At 41.9% G+C, this 16,187-nt stretch overlaps 1 protein-coding gene across 2 annotated transcripts in view; it reads right to left on the minus strand.

The window, feature by feature from the left end:
• Positions 1–5,219: 5,219 nt before the first annotated feature.
• pax2b (paired box 2b) overlaps positions 5,220–16,187 on the minus strand; it is a gene marked incomplete at its 5' end in the record, with an annotated part of 33,059 nt that continues 22,091 nt past the window's right edge. For both annotated transcript variants that reach the window (XM_079493082.1, XM_079493081.1), the window contains 3 exons: positions 5,220–5,329; positions 6,028–6,114; positions 8,153–8,254. In XM_079493082.1, the coding sequence (XP_079349208.1) occupies positions 5,253–5,329; positions 6,028–6,114; positions 8,153–8,254 (266 nt within the window). In that variant the 3' untranslated portion in view covers positions 5,220–5,252. The remainder of the gene's footprint in view (positions 5,330–6,027; positions 6,115–8,152; positions 8,255–16,187) is intronic.

The raw sequence follows: 16,187 nt of genomic DNA on the forward strand, positions 1-16,187 counted from the left end.
TACAGTAGTAAGTATATTTCCACTGTGTAATGCCAGCACTACACAGCCAATTTGCTCGATAGCATACAAAATGTACATTATTATCATGTATGCCTCCGAAATCCTTTTCTAAAACGTTAATCGGACACTGCCCACTTGTTGTAAATCAATAATGATATTACTCATTCACACAAGAGCCGTAACAGTGGGGGGTGGGGGGGGATTATGGCGGAAACAGAGTTAGAATAAGCTCTAGGAAGGATTTCATGCATAAACGTCTCTTTGCAACTTGGCACAAATTGAATTTCAGGCACAGTGGTAGAAAAATTAATTCAGCTTTACAAAGCGTTGAGGTTAAACACTTTATGTGCTGTTCACTGATCCACATCATGGAGAAAACATTCAGAGGCATTCTCGCTGTAAAGCCCTCCCATGTACACCGTAAGAAATCCTGGGGCTTAATTTGACCCCACGAGAGCGTACAAACGGAACCAATTTGGTTCCGTTTGTACGCTCTCGCAGTTGCCCTGTGATCTTTGTACCCCTAAAAAGTATACATTTGTGTCAGAATGTTCTCATTAAATGCCTGAATTCATTACAGTGTCTTAAAAAAACACTAACATTATATGATCAGAGAAGAGCAAGTCATTTTGTCGTTTCCAATGTAATGTCAACATCTTACGTGTACATATACTTACAAAAAATGTGTGAATTACAAAAAAGAACTAATGCAGTGGTTCTCAAACCTTTTCATGTCAACCACCCCCAAATGTATATTTGGCCGCAGAACCCCATCAGAAAATATTTTGTGGCAGGGACCCCCTTACAAAATGTGTGTTAAATTGTTTCAAAAACAAATTCAAGATTTTTTTTAAAGTAGCAGATCGATAGGGTTCAAGTATTTAACTGATTTTGATACTATATATTAACTCATTTAGCTGGGGACCGACTGGAACCCCCTCAATGATCCCTGGGGGTCCCCGGACCCCACTTTGAGAACCACACTGAACTAATGTGCAGCAAAGATGGCTGATGAAACTGCACCTCTTTTACAGCCAAAGGTGGGTTTACAATGACATGATTTGGATAAATTCACCTCAGTCTTTGCCCACCCCAAGAATGATAACTGTAACGATGACCATCAACGATAGTGAAGATGTGAGCAACACTGATGAATGATGAACAAAGTTCCATAAACATGTTGACTGTGACTTGTATGTTGAATGTGTCGCTCTGTAAATTCGGATGGATTTTGATTGGCTGTCTGTATGTTTCTTATTGTTTGTTCAACAAATCGCCCTGATAGCGATCCCAATCCTAACCGTTCTCCACTGTCGTTGACCTTATAGTTGTGGTGTGGACTGTGGACTGTGGACTGTGGACTCCGCCATCCACTTGAGTTAGAATTAGAGATGTGCCGATATACCATTCCTTCCTTCCTTCCCAATATCGATTGCGATACCCATAACTCGGTCGATACCGAATGTTGATCTGATACGGAGTAATTTATACAAATCTAGAACAGTGGTTCTCAAAGTGGGGTCCAGGGATTATCTGGGTTCCTTGAGGGGTTCCAAGTGGACCCTTACAGGTCTGTAACACTGAGGGCAGTATTATGTGTGTCTTAACAATTTACAATTTACAATTTAGGCATTTAGCAGACGCTCTTAATCCACTCTTAAGTACCAGGTCTTATGACTTAACTTAAGACCTGGAGGCGTGGTCAATGCTGTTTGGCCACTCAGAATAGCCAAATGGCATTGATCACGCCTCCAGGTCTTAAGTTAAGTAATAAGACCTTGTACTTAAGACACGCATAATACTGCCCTGAGTACAAATGGAACCAAATAGACCCATAAGGGTCCATATGGGTCCTTGAAAGTAAAAGGTAAAGTGCAGCTCCAAGTTAGTCAAATTATAAGGTAAATACTGCAGTAAGAGTATAAAACAGTCAACAACATCAACTGAACCAACCAAACATGACTGTAAATGAAATATCATCATGTCATTATTACGTGGTATCGGAATGGCATAGACTGGCATACTCACAGATAGATACAGGCAGATACATACTCTTAATAGAATTATTTTTAAAACATGATTTAGTTATCATTATACAGTAGTTATGTTTTTTTATGTGTGGGTGCTGTGCCATGATATTCATCCACAAGTGTATTGCTTTACCTTTCCCTCTGTTTTGTAGTCATCAAATTCCTGGTAACAAAAACCTAAATCAATATGACGCTTGATGGTCCATAATCAGAAAGTCATGCGCTCCGGTTTACTTAAAAGATTTCAGACACTTTATTATTGTACAAGTGAGACGAGTATAATGAAAGTGATAATGCACATGAACAAGAAAGACATTTTTCTTTTTGTATTTACAGAGAAGTGTCTTCACATCACACACGCGCACACACGCTCACATGCACACACGCATGTACACACGCATGCGCGCGCGCTCACACACACACACACACACACACACACACACACACACACACACACACACACACACACACACACACACACACACACACACACACAGAATCATTCTACAAATGAACAAGTTGTAAATAACATAACATTAAATAAATTCCACCTACCTTTAGGTTTACAGCTTAATATGCATTATGGTGACCACCTCTGCACTGCATAGAATTTATACATACACTTTCATCATGAACAATGTGTGTTTATGCTAATAATACTGCTCTCATGATGCACAAAGGCGGGCTGTAAATTAAATATTAACAAGAACTATAAGTCTTTGGCATATGCGATTAAAATACATTCACTTGACAGTTGCGGCTCGAGCGCGTTCATCAAATCCATATTTTTTTATGTTATTTCAGACGAAGAAACTTGTGAATGATCATGATACCTTGGGCCAAAACATGTGTGGAAGCTGATTCTGTGAGAAACACATGTTTAGGGCATTACATGAGATCCAAATTGACTTTTGAGTGAATTTGAAGCTGATAGCCGTTATCACCGTATAGAACAAATATACTTGTTGGAATTTGAATAGGCTCGTTGTTGCTCAGTAGTTAAATGCCAAAGACTTAAGTCAACTTAAAATGGTTCATATGGCCAGTAATATTTTAAGAATAGTGCACATCAAAGGCAGCATCATTACGAAACTCCCAGGGTTAGACGAAATAATGAACCATTTTTAAAGCATCCGAGTCACACAAAATGGACAATGACAATGAACAGTAGTGGCAACTGATTCTGTAAGTGCCTTTTCAGACCAAGAGTTATGGTTGGTTTCATGATGTTTTCTGTAAAATTTCTGCAAATTTGAAATCTGCATCATCATCGTCATCATCATCATTTGCAAAATAACGCTCCAGTGTTGTTGCAAAATAGTGCAAAAATTAACAAAAAATAAAATAAAGAAACAGTTTGCCTCATGATCTCTTGTGTCCTGACAAATAAGAATAGTAAATATTAAAACACTAGTCAAGCTGTCTGCAATTCAGTAAGACGTCATTAAGAATTATCAAAAAATGAAATAAAAAAAATATTTTCAAGAATATATTTACTAGTTATATTGAAACCTTGCAAATAGAAGACCATGATAATGGCTGCCCTCCCCTCCCCTCCCCACCCTCCCCATCCCCTATTTTCAAATTGACAAGTCTGATTTAATTTTAATTTATTTAATTTTCTTTCTTTCTTTCTTTTTTTTTTATACATCTTGATTGTGTATCACAGAGAACATGTTCCTAATCTTCTCATGGCATAGTTGGAAGAAAAAAAAAAGAAACGCAATTGATTTATTCATGCTGAAGGTTTGGTTAGTTATACAAGTGACGCTATGCTCAGATGGATTAGAACAACTTGACCGCAGCAGCAGACAGAGCTCCCGGCCTGCATGGCTGCATCGTTGCGTTGCTAATCCCCCTCTGCTTGGATCTCACTGCATGGTGGAGTGGAGAGCAGTGGTTCCCAACCATTTTGGGCCGTGACACCCCGAATTGATCAGCAAATTTGAACTGGGGGACCACACCCCCCACACACCCTGATAAGCTTGTCTCGGAATTGTAGGAGCTGAGGCATTGAATTTAGTTTGACTCAGTTCCACAGATTAAAAATGGGGAAAATAGCCGATCTACAAGCTCACAACACCTCGCAAACGTGAGGCGTTTTGAGCTTGTAGATCGGCTATTTTCACCAATGTTGCCTCTTTGTTATATTACTTGGCCAATGAGATGACCAGTTCTTATGGTATAGTTTGTTGATTACTTTTGATGCAGTAACACTCTTTTTCTTTTCAAGAAAGAGGTCTTAAAAAAGCCTTAAACTTAAAAATAAAGTCACTTCACTGTCATCTGGGGACCACCCCCAAAAAATCATGCGGGGACCCTCCCTGGGGGTCCCGACCCACAGGTTGAGAACCACTGGAGTAGGGGGGGACACACGATGAAGAATTGAAGGCCACTCACTACATTTAACTGGGGTTTGTGTGTGCAAATGGAACCACACGGTTCCACGTCCACTACCACACACCCTCCCCAGTTACATTAAGCGTATAAGCTCAGCTCAGGCCAGCTTCCTCGTTGGTGAGATCCGTCAAAGGGAAGGAATGTACAGTATAATATCGATCCATGATGGAACAAAAAAAAAGCCGTCTCGCAGCTACAATACCGTGAAAATAAATGTCCTTGGTCGTTTTGATACATTGTTAATTTTTATTTTGTATTTGTAGTTTTTTTTTTTCCTTTTTTTTATCACCGCAGTTAGTTTAAGGGAGTAAAAGTCTTTCAGTGTCTCATAAACATCGAGTCTTGTTTGTAGATTGAAGAAGAGGTTGGAGGCTTTTCCTCCAAAATGTCCCGAACTTTGAGATGAGAGAAGAGAAGTTGGCTGGGAATCCTGAAACGAGTGTTTTCTTCATGGTGTGTGTGTGTGTGTGTGTGTGTGTGTGTCTGTGTCTGTGTGTGTGTGTGTGTGTGTGTGTGTGTGTGTGTGTGTGTGTGTGTGTGTGTGTGTGTGTGTGTGTGTGTGTGTGTGTGTGTGTGTGTGTCTGTGTGTCTGTGTGCGTGCGCATGTGTGTGTGTGTGTGTGTGTGTGTGTGTGTGTGAGTGTGTGGGTGTGTGTGTGTGCGTGTGCGCACAGCGTGTGTGTGTGTGTGTGTGTGTGTGTGTGTGTTGTAGGGTACATTTTACGCGCAGCTGCCCCCAGTGTCCAACAGACCATACACTCCACTGTGGTGGTGGTGGAGACTCAGGCCACGGTCTTGCAGGTTGATTTGGTTTCCATGGTAACTAGTGGCGGTCATAGGCAGTGGCAGCAGTGGGAGGGGCGGAGCCTCTCGATGCGGCACTATAATAATAAGGGGAACCTGAAAGTTAACAGAAGAAGAAGAGCGCAACACATGATGTAACACCATCAACCAACCTTAAAACGCAGCATTCCAGACCGAACGTTTAATTGATCTCAAATTGGTTTAGGTTTATTCGTTATACTTTATGTCCCATGCAGGGTAGTTGAAAAGAAAAGCATACATGTTATTTCACAATTACTGTTACTGTCAGGCAGAAACCTCATATCTCCATTATTTGAACTTACTTTAAAGCATACAATTAACAGTGTCACACGAAAGTAGTGAAAATAGCAGCTCTACAAGCCCAGGCTTTTTAATGTTTTAAAAATAATATAAAAAAAGCTACGGCTTTGGAAATGCATGGTTTCAACCCCGACAGCAAACGAAATACAATTTTGATCCTACTTTAGTTTAACCCATTTTGGGCGGGAACCCGTTTTGGTGTTTTAACTAACGGGCAGATCTACAAGCTCATAGCGCGCCACCGAGTGGCGCCCTACGAGCTTGTAGGTCTGCTATTTTTGAAAAATCGTAAAAATGCGGCACAAATCTTTGAATATATATTCTTTCAGAGCGAATGTTTTTTTAATTTTGACGTCAGGCCTAAATGTTTTAAAAATAATATAAAAAAGCTTCGGCTTTGGAAATGCATGGTTTCAACCCCGACAGCAAACGAAATACAAATTTGATCCTACTTTAGTTTAATTCATACTCACTTAGTAATGCTGGGTTACTGAATCGCCAAGCTTCGTTGTAGGTTGTGTACTGCGGATGACTGTAGGGGTTCCCCGAAAACTCGCTCCCTGGAAGAAGAAAAAAAACAACAACAACAAATCAATTAGCATTTCAATGTGTCAAACCATTACCTTTTCACATGCAGTCATTTCTCATCATTCAAACTGGATGCAATTTGAGGGAGAAAATGATAGTCATCTGTGTGAGAGCAGTCAAGCAAGTAATTTATTTCTTTTTCATTTCACTTAAGTTATGCAACACTGAACAATACAGGATGCCACACTAAAGGAGGCTTTCCCCGTCCCATTTATGGATATCTGGCCCATTATTTATGCTACAGTATATTCCAAACCATTCTAATAAATACCTTGTGGCATTAAACAGTTTTTCATGCATACATTTTTCACATGGCACAATAAATCTGGCAGTATTTCTTTGGAGAATTTTAATGACCTCAATCTGAACTGCCCCCCCCCCCTCCCCGATCCCTGGGCCTAACGTTTTGTATATCTCGGGGAGTTTCATTGCACAGGGAAGTAACTTGGTGCTCTCCATGTCATGGAGCATTGCTGTTGGTTCAACGCCATTCTTTCTTTTATGACACAATAAAGGCTCGATTTTATACGATGCTGTGTGAGAAATAGCTTTGCTTTAAACCATTCAGGCCTGACGTCGGGAAAAAAATAAATAAATCTAAATCATGACAATTTTCGGAAAGATTTGAGGCACATTTTAACGATTTTTCAAAAATAGCAGACCTACAAGTTCATATCGCGCCACTCGGTGGCGCGATATGAGCTTGTAGATCTGCTATTTTTCAATAGCTAAAGCATAACATAATGCTAACACCAAAAGGGGTTCCCGTACAGAATGCTTTAACAGTGTTTCGGGCCCCGTCACTAAATCTTAGTGGCTGTGGGTTGGATGAATGGCTTATAACGTACAGTATAACCACTGCCCGAGGGATTGAGGCTCTCATCTTTTGCTCTGTCAACACGAGAACAAATGGAAAACAACAGGAAGTTTAACTACGTCTCACTGTGCACATGATCTCTCTCCGAGAACTGTGCTGGTGTATATCTCAAAGCAAAAAAAATAAAAATTATATATATATATATATATACTGTATCTCTCTCTCTCTTTGCTAATAGCAAAGCGGTGCTGTATTGTCTTGCATTGCATAACACGAGTCGAAATCAGAAAGAACAAAAAAGGCGGTGAATTCTAGAAGAATCGACAGCATCCGCCCAGATTAGGATTCCCAGTCGTTTTTGTCGTGCAAGTCGACTTAATGATATGCTAACAAGACTCCTCACTTGATTGGTTTTCCCTTTCCACATGGGTTAACCACCTCAAAGTAAAATGCTAAACCGCAGAGTATCCTAAAACAGATCCGTTCCTGCTCGTGTCTGCTAGTGAAACACTAGCCCCTCCTAGGCCTCCTCCTCGGAGAGATAGCCATTTGAATATTTACCAGGCTCCCATGCCTCTCTTGTCTTTTGACCCTTAACTGTTTGCTGTGAACCTGAACTGCAGGTTAAGTAGTGGGGGGGGGAAAGGGATATGCTCTGGAGCGCCGGGGCTGGGGAGCCGCTGTTTATCGACGGCCGCTGAGAGTGGCCATGCCGGGGAGATAATGAGCCAATAAGGAAGGAAGGGAAGGTTATAGGAAGGGAAGAAACTCTCCTCTCCCCTGTCTCTGATCACTTATTCCACCTGTCTAATCCAATCATACGCAGGGAGCTAATATAGGCATGTGTGTGCCTCTCACCCTACAGGTCAATATTCAGTGCCTTCCTGTGTAATTTGGTGCTGAGACTGGGCTTCTGGGTCCTTGCATTTGCTCTTTTTTGAGGGCAATGCCCTGTTAAACACAGATACATATGAATACACTGCCAAATCCTTAGTGTTATTAACTCAAAGTTTTAAAATGGACCCCTAAAAAGGTTCAATTTGCCCTCTGTTAAACAATTTACCACTTACGCTAAACCCTATATACTGTACTTCATCGTACTATGAAGCTCACAATCTTGTAGATCTGCTATTTTCACTGTTTTGAATAATGTCAGGATAATGTAGTTAATGAAGTGGGTTTTTTCCACTCACCAGGAACCATTCCAGCGAGTGTGGAGGTGGGGTAGCTGCCCTGGCCTGTAGGGGGAACATGAGGGGGGTACCCAGGTAAGGTTGTGTTGACCATATCCCGACCTAGAGAGAAAACACAAAGAACACTTCATTACTACTGTTTTCACCGTTAAAACGTGACAACACCGCCATCACACCTCATCTTATGACAGAAAAGAAAGCACACGTTAGAATTAACAACTGTTGTACTGATTTAATGCCTTAAACTAAAACTAAATAAGACACAGACCTCAAAACGTTAGTCAAGATCAAAATCATTCCACCTCTAAAAAAAGAACTGACAGAAGTCTCCTCGTTGCAACAATCAAATACCATTGTCTAAATATAGCGACCTTTACTGAACTCCATGAGCCTCCTCTCTCTTTCTCCATTAGCTAGGGCAGAGCGCAATTGTAAGGACCAACTACACTGGCCTCTCGAGTGCAGATGCTCCATATTCAGCTCTGTAATTGGGAGTGACGGTTGGGTCGTCCCCCCCCCCCCCCCCCCCCCCCCCTCCCCATGCTGCCCTCCGAGCCACTGTGCTTTTTGGGCCACCGCACTCACAGAAGAACCCAATCTGGCCAGCGCCGTGGTCGACGAGGCCCCCGCGACATTGTCAGCGAAGAGGGCCACTCGCGCTCAAAGGGGGGAAATTATCTCCCAATGGAGCTTTAATGAGGAAAGCTGGTGGGCATAATACCGCGTATAACGCCACGAGACACACCGCGGCGTTAGAGTGGCATCTGCACTTATCTGCTGTTTATTGGGTTTTATATAAACAATGAATGTTCACTGATACAGTACACGCAGGCAAAGTAAAGCAAGCAGCGTTTATGTGCTTCCTCCGCGAGCCACGAGCCAAAACGAGACACTCTGAGACGAATAACGATGCGAAAAGTGATTTTGTATGCCTTTTTTTTTTTTGTGTGTTTATTGAAAACTGGGAGTGTTTTGTAGTGACAGAATGGCCCAGAGGACAGAGGGGCCTTGCCTTGGCTAAATGGTTTGCCGTCCCCGCAACAGCCAGTGTCTTCCCCTGCCAGAATGTGTACAGTTGGGTGCCACCGATATTGTCCCTTTTCATTTAACCCATTTAGGCCTGACCTCAAAATTTCTAAATCCTCCAGTTTTCTGAAATAAATATTTTCACGATTTTTCAGACCTACAAGACCTAGCAGACCTACAAGCTCGTAGCGCGCCACTCGGTGGCGCGCTATGAGCTTGTAGATCTGCTATTTTTCAATAGCTAAATTATAACATAATGTTTAAAACACCAAAAGGGGTTCCCGCCCAAATGGGTTAACTGTCCTTTTGCGCAGATCACGCAAACCTCAGCAAAAAGAAAAGGACAATATCGATGGCCTCCAACTGTATATGAGCAACGACCCGCTTTGAATGCTATCAACCGATAATCACTGGTATGTTCTTATCAAGAGCATGCAATGGAGGCAATATGGCCATTTCCACATACTGCCTACCGTCCGCGAGTAGGCAACTAGCCAAAACATTGTGAAACTGACTTAAATGGCCGGTTAAGACTGATATGAGGTTAGGGGAATTACGTGGCCGGTTAAGACTGAGGTTAGGGCTAGGGGTTTGATTTAGGATTAGTAATAGTTCGGACGGCGCGACCAACACCACGTCGGACAATGGCTGTACAAATGGAATCAAACGTAAGAATCCAAATAGGCCGTAATGATCTATTTGGAATCGTTAAGGGAGACGCAATGTTAAGGAATCCTAAAGAGCCCCAACCCTAAAAACAAATAGCAAAAATAACCTATATGTACAAGCCCACAACACGTTGCAAGCGATGTGAGCTTATAGATCTGCTATTTTTGGAAGAATTTGGAAAGATTTGGGGGGGGGGGGGGGGGGGGTATTTTTTGAAAATGTTCACCTATGATGACACATGCCCAAAATAGGGAACGCTGTGCAGGTCTAAAGTGTTTCATTGAGGGGGAAGTCACGGCACGTTTGCGTAATGTTTAGTACCTGCTGGTATAAAGGCTGGCCAACATATTGGCTGCTGCGAGGCCCACGGGGGCCAGCAGGGTATGAAAAGGAGCATGGGGTCTCTAGTGAAAGGGCAGGGTGGTGGCATGATGTCCACCAGGGAGGAGGTGGAGGTGGGTGTGAAAGGAGCCATGGAAGCCTCATTCGGCTCCTGCTTAATGCAGGATGGGGATGGATGAGTGAACGCTTCTGCCAGGATGGAGGAGAGATAAGACAACACACACACACACAATATGAGAGAGTGACATGGGGGGGGCATTGCACAAGATCACACAAGCGTTCACGGTGCACACGCACACACACACACACGCACACACACACGCACACGCACACACTCACTAACACGCATGAACAATTGAACATTCACTCGCAAGCGGCGCAAATAATAAAATCAAGATATGAGCGATAAAATGTGTCTATCTTGTGTTCATTTGAAAATGGGAATGATTCATAAACCGATTAGGGACTTTTGGCATTTGACTATATTTGAACGCGCCAGCGATGACCGCCGCCGCATTTGTGTTTGAACACGGTTAAAGTGCTTAAAGACTGAAGGGCTCCGCTGTGTGCTAAGAGCTTTACAGAGAAGAGTGAGGTCATGGCAGACCATTCATTTATAATAAGAATTAGTTAGCCACAAGCCAGTGCACCTCAGTCAAAGAGAGCTGTGGGAGCACTGTGGGTGGGGGGTCTAGCCGGGTTGGAGGGGGATTGTGAATGAGCGTGTGTGTGTGTGTGTGTGTGTGTGTGTGTGTGTGTGTGTGTGTGTGTGTGTGTGTGTGTGTGTGTGTGTGTGTGTGTGTGTGTGTGTGTGTGTGTGTGTGTGTGTGTGTGTGTGTGTGTGTGTGTGTGTGTGTGTGTGTGTGTGTGTGGGCGCACACGCTCCCACTGTTCTGTATGTGCATGCCACACACACAACAGTGGGAGCTTTTGTGTTGGTGCAATAACACGCATCTGTCCAATTTGTCATACATTATTGTGGCAGCAGCCACACCAGCCACTTATTTCCCAAATATTGGCAACCAGAGTTTAAATATAAGCTCATACTGTATATTAATGCCAAGCCTTTGTCTGACAATCAACTCCAAATATCTCACTTCTTCTGAAAATACATTTAAAATAGCCGATCAGCTATTTTCACTATCGTAAGTAAATTACAGCGGTATAGCAAGAAAGCAAAATGTTTAACTTTCCAATTAATCTTTAGGAGCAATACTATAATCCAACAACAACAACAACAAAATCACAGTTTTATTCATTGCGTACAGCAAATGGTGTACTACAAAGGCTGCTGCTGTTAAAGTCTCATAGGCTGGTCATTACTTTCTGAAAACATACATGTATGGTGAAGCTACAAAGCTACATGAAATGAATGTACCAGATCAAGACATAACTTAAAGGTGGTGCAAGTGATTTTCTTTGGTTAAAATAAGCATTAAACAGCTGTATATTCTGATTGTACTCAACATTTCAGGTCAGGATACCATACCATTGTGTCCAATCAGGATAGAGAACTCATTCAGGATACAGATTAGACAAGTTAAATTGGAAGTGATAACACAAAGAAATGAACAGACAAAATTGGAACTGGGACACTATAAAAATGAAGCCTCCTTATAGAGGGTATGTGCATGCATAAAGTGAGTGGCAAATCGAGTGGCAAAGTGATATATGGGCTGTCAAAGAGTTTTGTTTTAACCAAAACATATCACTTACCCTAACGTTAACTGTCCCTACTATAACTACTACTACTACTACTACTACTACGATTACAAGACAGACATACTGGAGAAACTAACAGTTTGATTATGGTCCTTTGATCACATAACCACAGGATTTGACATGAGGTCATTTTACTCTCTAGGTAAGCAGCTATGCAGGTGCAGAGTGGCAATCTCAAATGTCTGGAGACCTCATATTCTTTTTTTCAGGGAGGCTTAACTGTACCTCTCACTGTGATGGTAGGATGTAAAACACAGAACATGATGTACTGAAATGGAGGATAAGAAGAACATTGGATTATTCTTTTGTCTGAACAATACTGTATGGGTGATTTCACAACAAGGTTTCTCCAAGGCTTGTACTTGGTGATGGCATGATATCCCTGTTCCAATCTGGGTGCATTCATGAGAAATACAGCAGATTCACAGTGGTTTTTGTGCTGTAATAATTTAAATGAATAGTACAAGTATGGTGGTTTTTCACTCGATTAGCTTTGTTTTCCACAATAGATAGTAAGCACACTCTCAATGCAGCTGGACATACCCATCTCCAAACCTTTGCATATGAGAGTACTAAACAATGACACAGTTCAAGCTACAGTAATACTCTCTCTGACCAATCAGTAGTCCGATACCTTTTGGGATCACCAAAGCTTGCTGGAACCTCAAAGGAGGTGTTACAAACAAAATGGTAGAGAAGAAAACGCAAAGGCTAGTCATGTTATGGCACCATTAAACTCACCATTAAGATCACATTTTGAAAACCAACATGATATACAAATCACGTCAGAAACACATGCATTTAGAATATTTGCCATCAATGCCTTTTACACTTCTTAGTCCAATTTACACAGCAAATTTGGGTCCGTTCATTGCTATTTGTGTTCAATTAACGCTGGGAATGTTACTGTGTACAGTTGTATATGATTGCCAGGCACTCTCTGTCTGTTGCTTTATGTCCCCTTTAAAGCCCCTCGTTGAGAGAGGCACCAGTTGAAAGGACTCTCTGTATAGCAATGATAGCCTCATTAGCTGCATCCTAGCCATTGTTGTTTTACAACAGAGATGTGTGCCCGGATTCTCATTAAAAGATGGACTTCTTTATAATGTCTGCTTCAGCCGACAGTCCCCTTAGATTCAACGCCAGAAAATCATTTATTTTCCTCTGCCCTCTTTTTCTCCCTCCCAACACAAATCAATGCAGATATTTTTGTTTTGTCGGCTGTTCCAAAAAAGCCTGTTTTGCCCACATGATCCCTATTCTGGGGTGAACATTCCACAAAAATAGCTGATGCTCTCGGCGCATCGCAGCACGACGAGAGCTTGTAGATCGGGTATTTTTCTGCGAAGAGAGAGATTTGGAGTACAGGGAAATGGCCTAGAGTCCTGGGAGACTCAAATAGGGTTTAAAGTGAATCACGTTGATTCTTGATTCTTGTTTACAGTAAGTGGTTAATGAGAGATGGCATTGGTTTGTAGCAGGATCTATTGAGATAAGAATACAGTTTAATTCTTTCAGTTGAGTTTGTGGTGGAATTTTATTCCACTTTGTTTATTTGCTTGAAAGAACTTGTGCTACAGTGCAGTACGAGTCCCTAGTCCATTGACGGCGACAATTTACTATAAACAATTTCCAACTGTGAACAAACCAAATACAACGTACAGAAAGGAATCGCTGCCTACTCTTTCCTAGATCTCCACTTGTACCGAGTGACGAGAAGAACGTCGCCCTGGAAGAAACTAGTCCTGTCAGTTGTGTATCTCAAACCACAACAACATGACAAACAGCGACCCCGCCATGTACGGCCCTTCCAGCATTCATATCGGCTTGATTTCTTAAAACACAAACAGGAAAACCGGGTGACCTTCTTTTTATTTGGCACAGGAACAAAGTCATTTGTGAATGACTCTTTTGCTTGCGAGAGTATTAAATTTACCATGACAGGGACACCTTCGTGTTTGCTACAACAACAACCAGAAATCTTTGACCTCCATTTTCTAGGCTATATGCAGAATGGAGCAATTTATCACCAGCCAAAAATCTCTGCACCCTAATTAATTACAACTAAGTAAAGAATGTTTGGAGAGCCAAATTGCTTTAATTCCCCGAACACCGGCTGAAAGTCATTCATTATCAAATGTGTGCTCAAAGGTTAGTTTGCTTTTGTGAAGACGAAATAAGCATTAATTTCGGAGCCCAGGCCCGAAGTTCCCCTGTGGGAGGAGAGGCGAGCGGTTTGTCATCGGGGCCACACATCACTGACAGCAGGTTCGCCGTCTGATCGTTGCTCGCTGCTCACTGGACAACGGCAAAGTCTTTGTGCTTTGCTGTCAGAAAGTTCACGCAGGGAGCGCTCACTCGGCTTCTTTAATTGAAATGGAAAGTTTAAAGAGTTCAAAAGACGGCCCTCGGCATGCCCACAACTTTTTGTTTCTAATGAGCGCAAGCACGGGACGGATGAAAACCAAACGAGTCCACATGGAGCACCTGCTTAGGCCAGTGAAGAGGAGAGGAGTGTCATTGACTCGGGGACAAGAGGGCTCGAGAGTCTCCCGTTAACAGGCCCAGCAGGGAATAGGTTTAAACAGGTCCTCAGGAGGAGAGAGGTGTAAAACTCCCACTGAGTGCTCAGGGGAATTGGCTCTGTGTTCAAAGGCGGCTCGGAAGTCTTGAAGCCCCACCAAACGTCGGTGGGCTGAGTAATTTCAGGATATATATTATACAGAAAATGGTGGACAATTGCCCGTATCGAAGCCATCTCCTCACTTATTTTTCAAGATACACAAAAAAAGTTCAGTTCAGCTCCTCCTTCCACTATTCATGAATTCACCCAAGGCTCAGCCGATATGAATTTTAAGTAGTTTCAATGAGCAAGAATAAGAAGCACCTGAGATGAAATCCATCTCTCGGAGGGGAATTCATCAAAGAAATTACTTCCCATATCAACAATAGAAATTACCTAACAATATGCAATTGTCCCATCCACATATTCATGGAATCCTTTGGTGTTTTTATGAGTTAATAGGGACTATTTAGTGGGTAATACCATATTAATGTGGAGGAGAGAGAGAGAGAGAGAGAGAGAGAAAGAGAGAGAAAGAATGTTTTAATGGAAGTGGCTTCTTGCCCCTGAATTTCGATGATGTGCACAATGCCCTTAAATCCCCTTCTTATTGGAGCCTGATTTGCAGGTACTTTTGAGCCCTAATAGGATAAAGCAGAGAACACAAAAGATTTCTATCTCTCAAGCCTTTCAGTTCACTGAGAATTTGGATGTCTGGCAACCAGCACGCTTATGAATCATTCATTTTTAATAGATTATGCAAATTCCGGGACATAAAATCAACAAGATCAATAACTGCAGGCTTTTTAATTGGTGTTAGAAAGCATTTTAAGGATGAACGTAATCTCCAGTTCTTTCCCCCGTAAAGACACAATTAATTTGAAATTGGATCTCGGCCTAAATGCTGCAAGATAATTTACTACTTTTTTTTTTTCTTTTTTCTTTTTTGTACAGCTAAAACGAAATCCTCAGCCAGCCAGGCTTATCGCTGGCAAGTAAACTGTAACACTCAGCCATCAGAGACCACACACCTGAGTATCACCTCTTATCCACACTCCCATGGAGGCAAAAACCACACTAACTAACCACCGTAGAAAGTCAAAGTGCTGCTTGTTCCATTAGGCTGACCTCTCGTGTGTTGTTTCTTTGTCTCCAGCGAGATATTCAGAGAGGACATGTACTATAGGATTAGAGAGAAACCAATATAATAATTCTCATACATAATATAGAGTTGCATCAAAACATGCACAGTGCCTCACCGCTGAATTTGTGTTACAGTATCAGTGATGTAAATAGGTTTTCAATGTAATGAGTCCCGGGATGCAGGGATGGTCTTTTAGATGAGTCCCAGGGACATTTTATGAGTCCCACTTCAACGACGTTAAGAGTCATATCTTGCCATTTTTACAAATTGCAGCATTTAACTCCAATTAAAATGTATATGGTTATAATGTGGTTATATTCATGTAGGAAACAGAAGAAATTATTATTATAACTAAAGCTAGCAAAAATAAACTAGAATAAAAAACAGTACAATAGTGCATCCTGTGGATGCAGAGGTCGTTGTTTTATTGCGTCCCTTAACTATAAACTGCGTTTTGGGATGCAAAATGCACCCCTATTTTAATCTCTGAGTATGCCTAATTTTACGCGTTTGGGGGCGTAGCGTGTAAGGTATATCGCACACCACAAAACGGACGATCCAAATGCTCC

The sequence above is a fragment of the Electrona antarctica genome (assembly GCF_951216825.1).
Source record: "Electrona antarctica genome assembly, chromosome: 22".
Classification (NCBI taxonomy): Eukaryota; Metazoa; Chordata; class Actinopteri; order Myctophiformes; family Myctophidae; genus Electrona; species Electrona antarctica.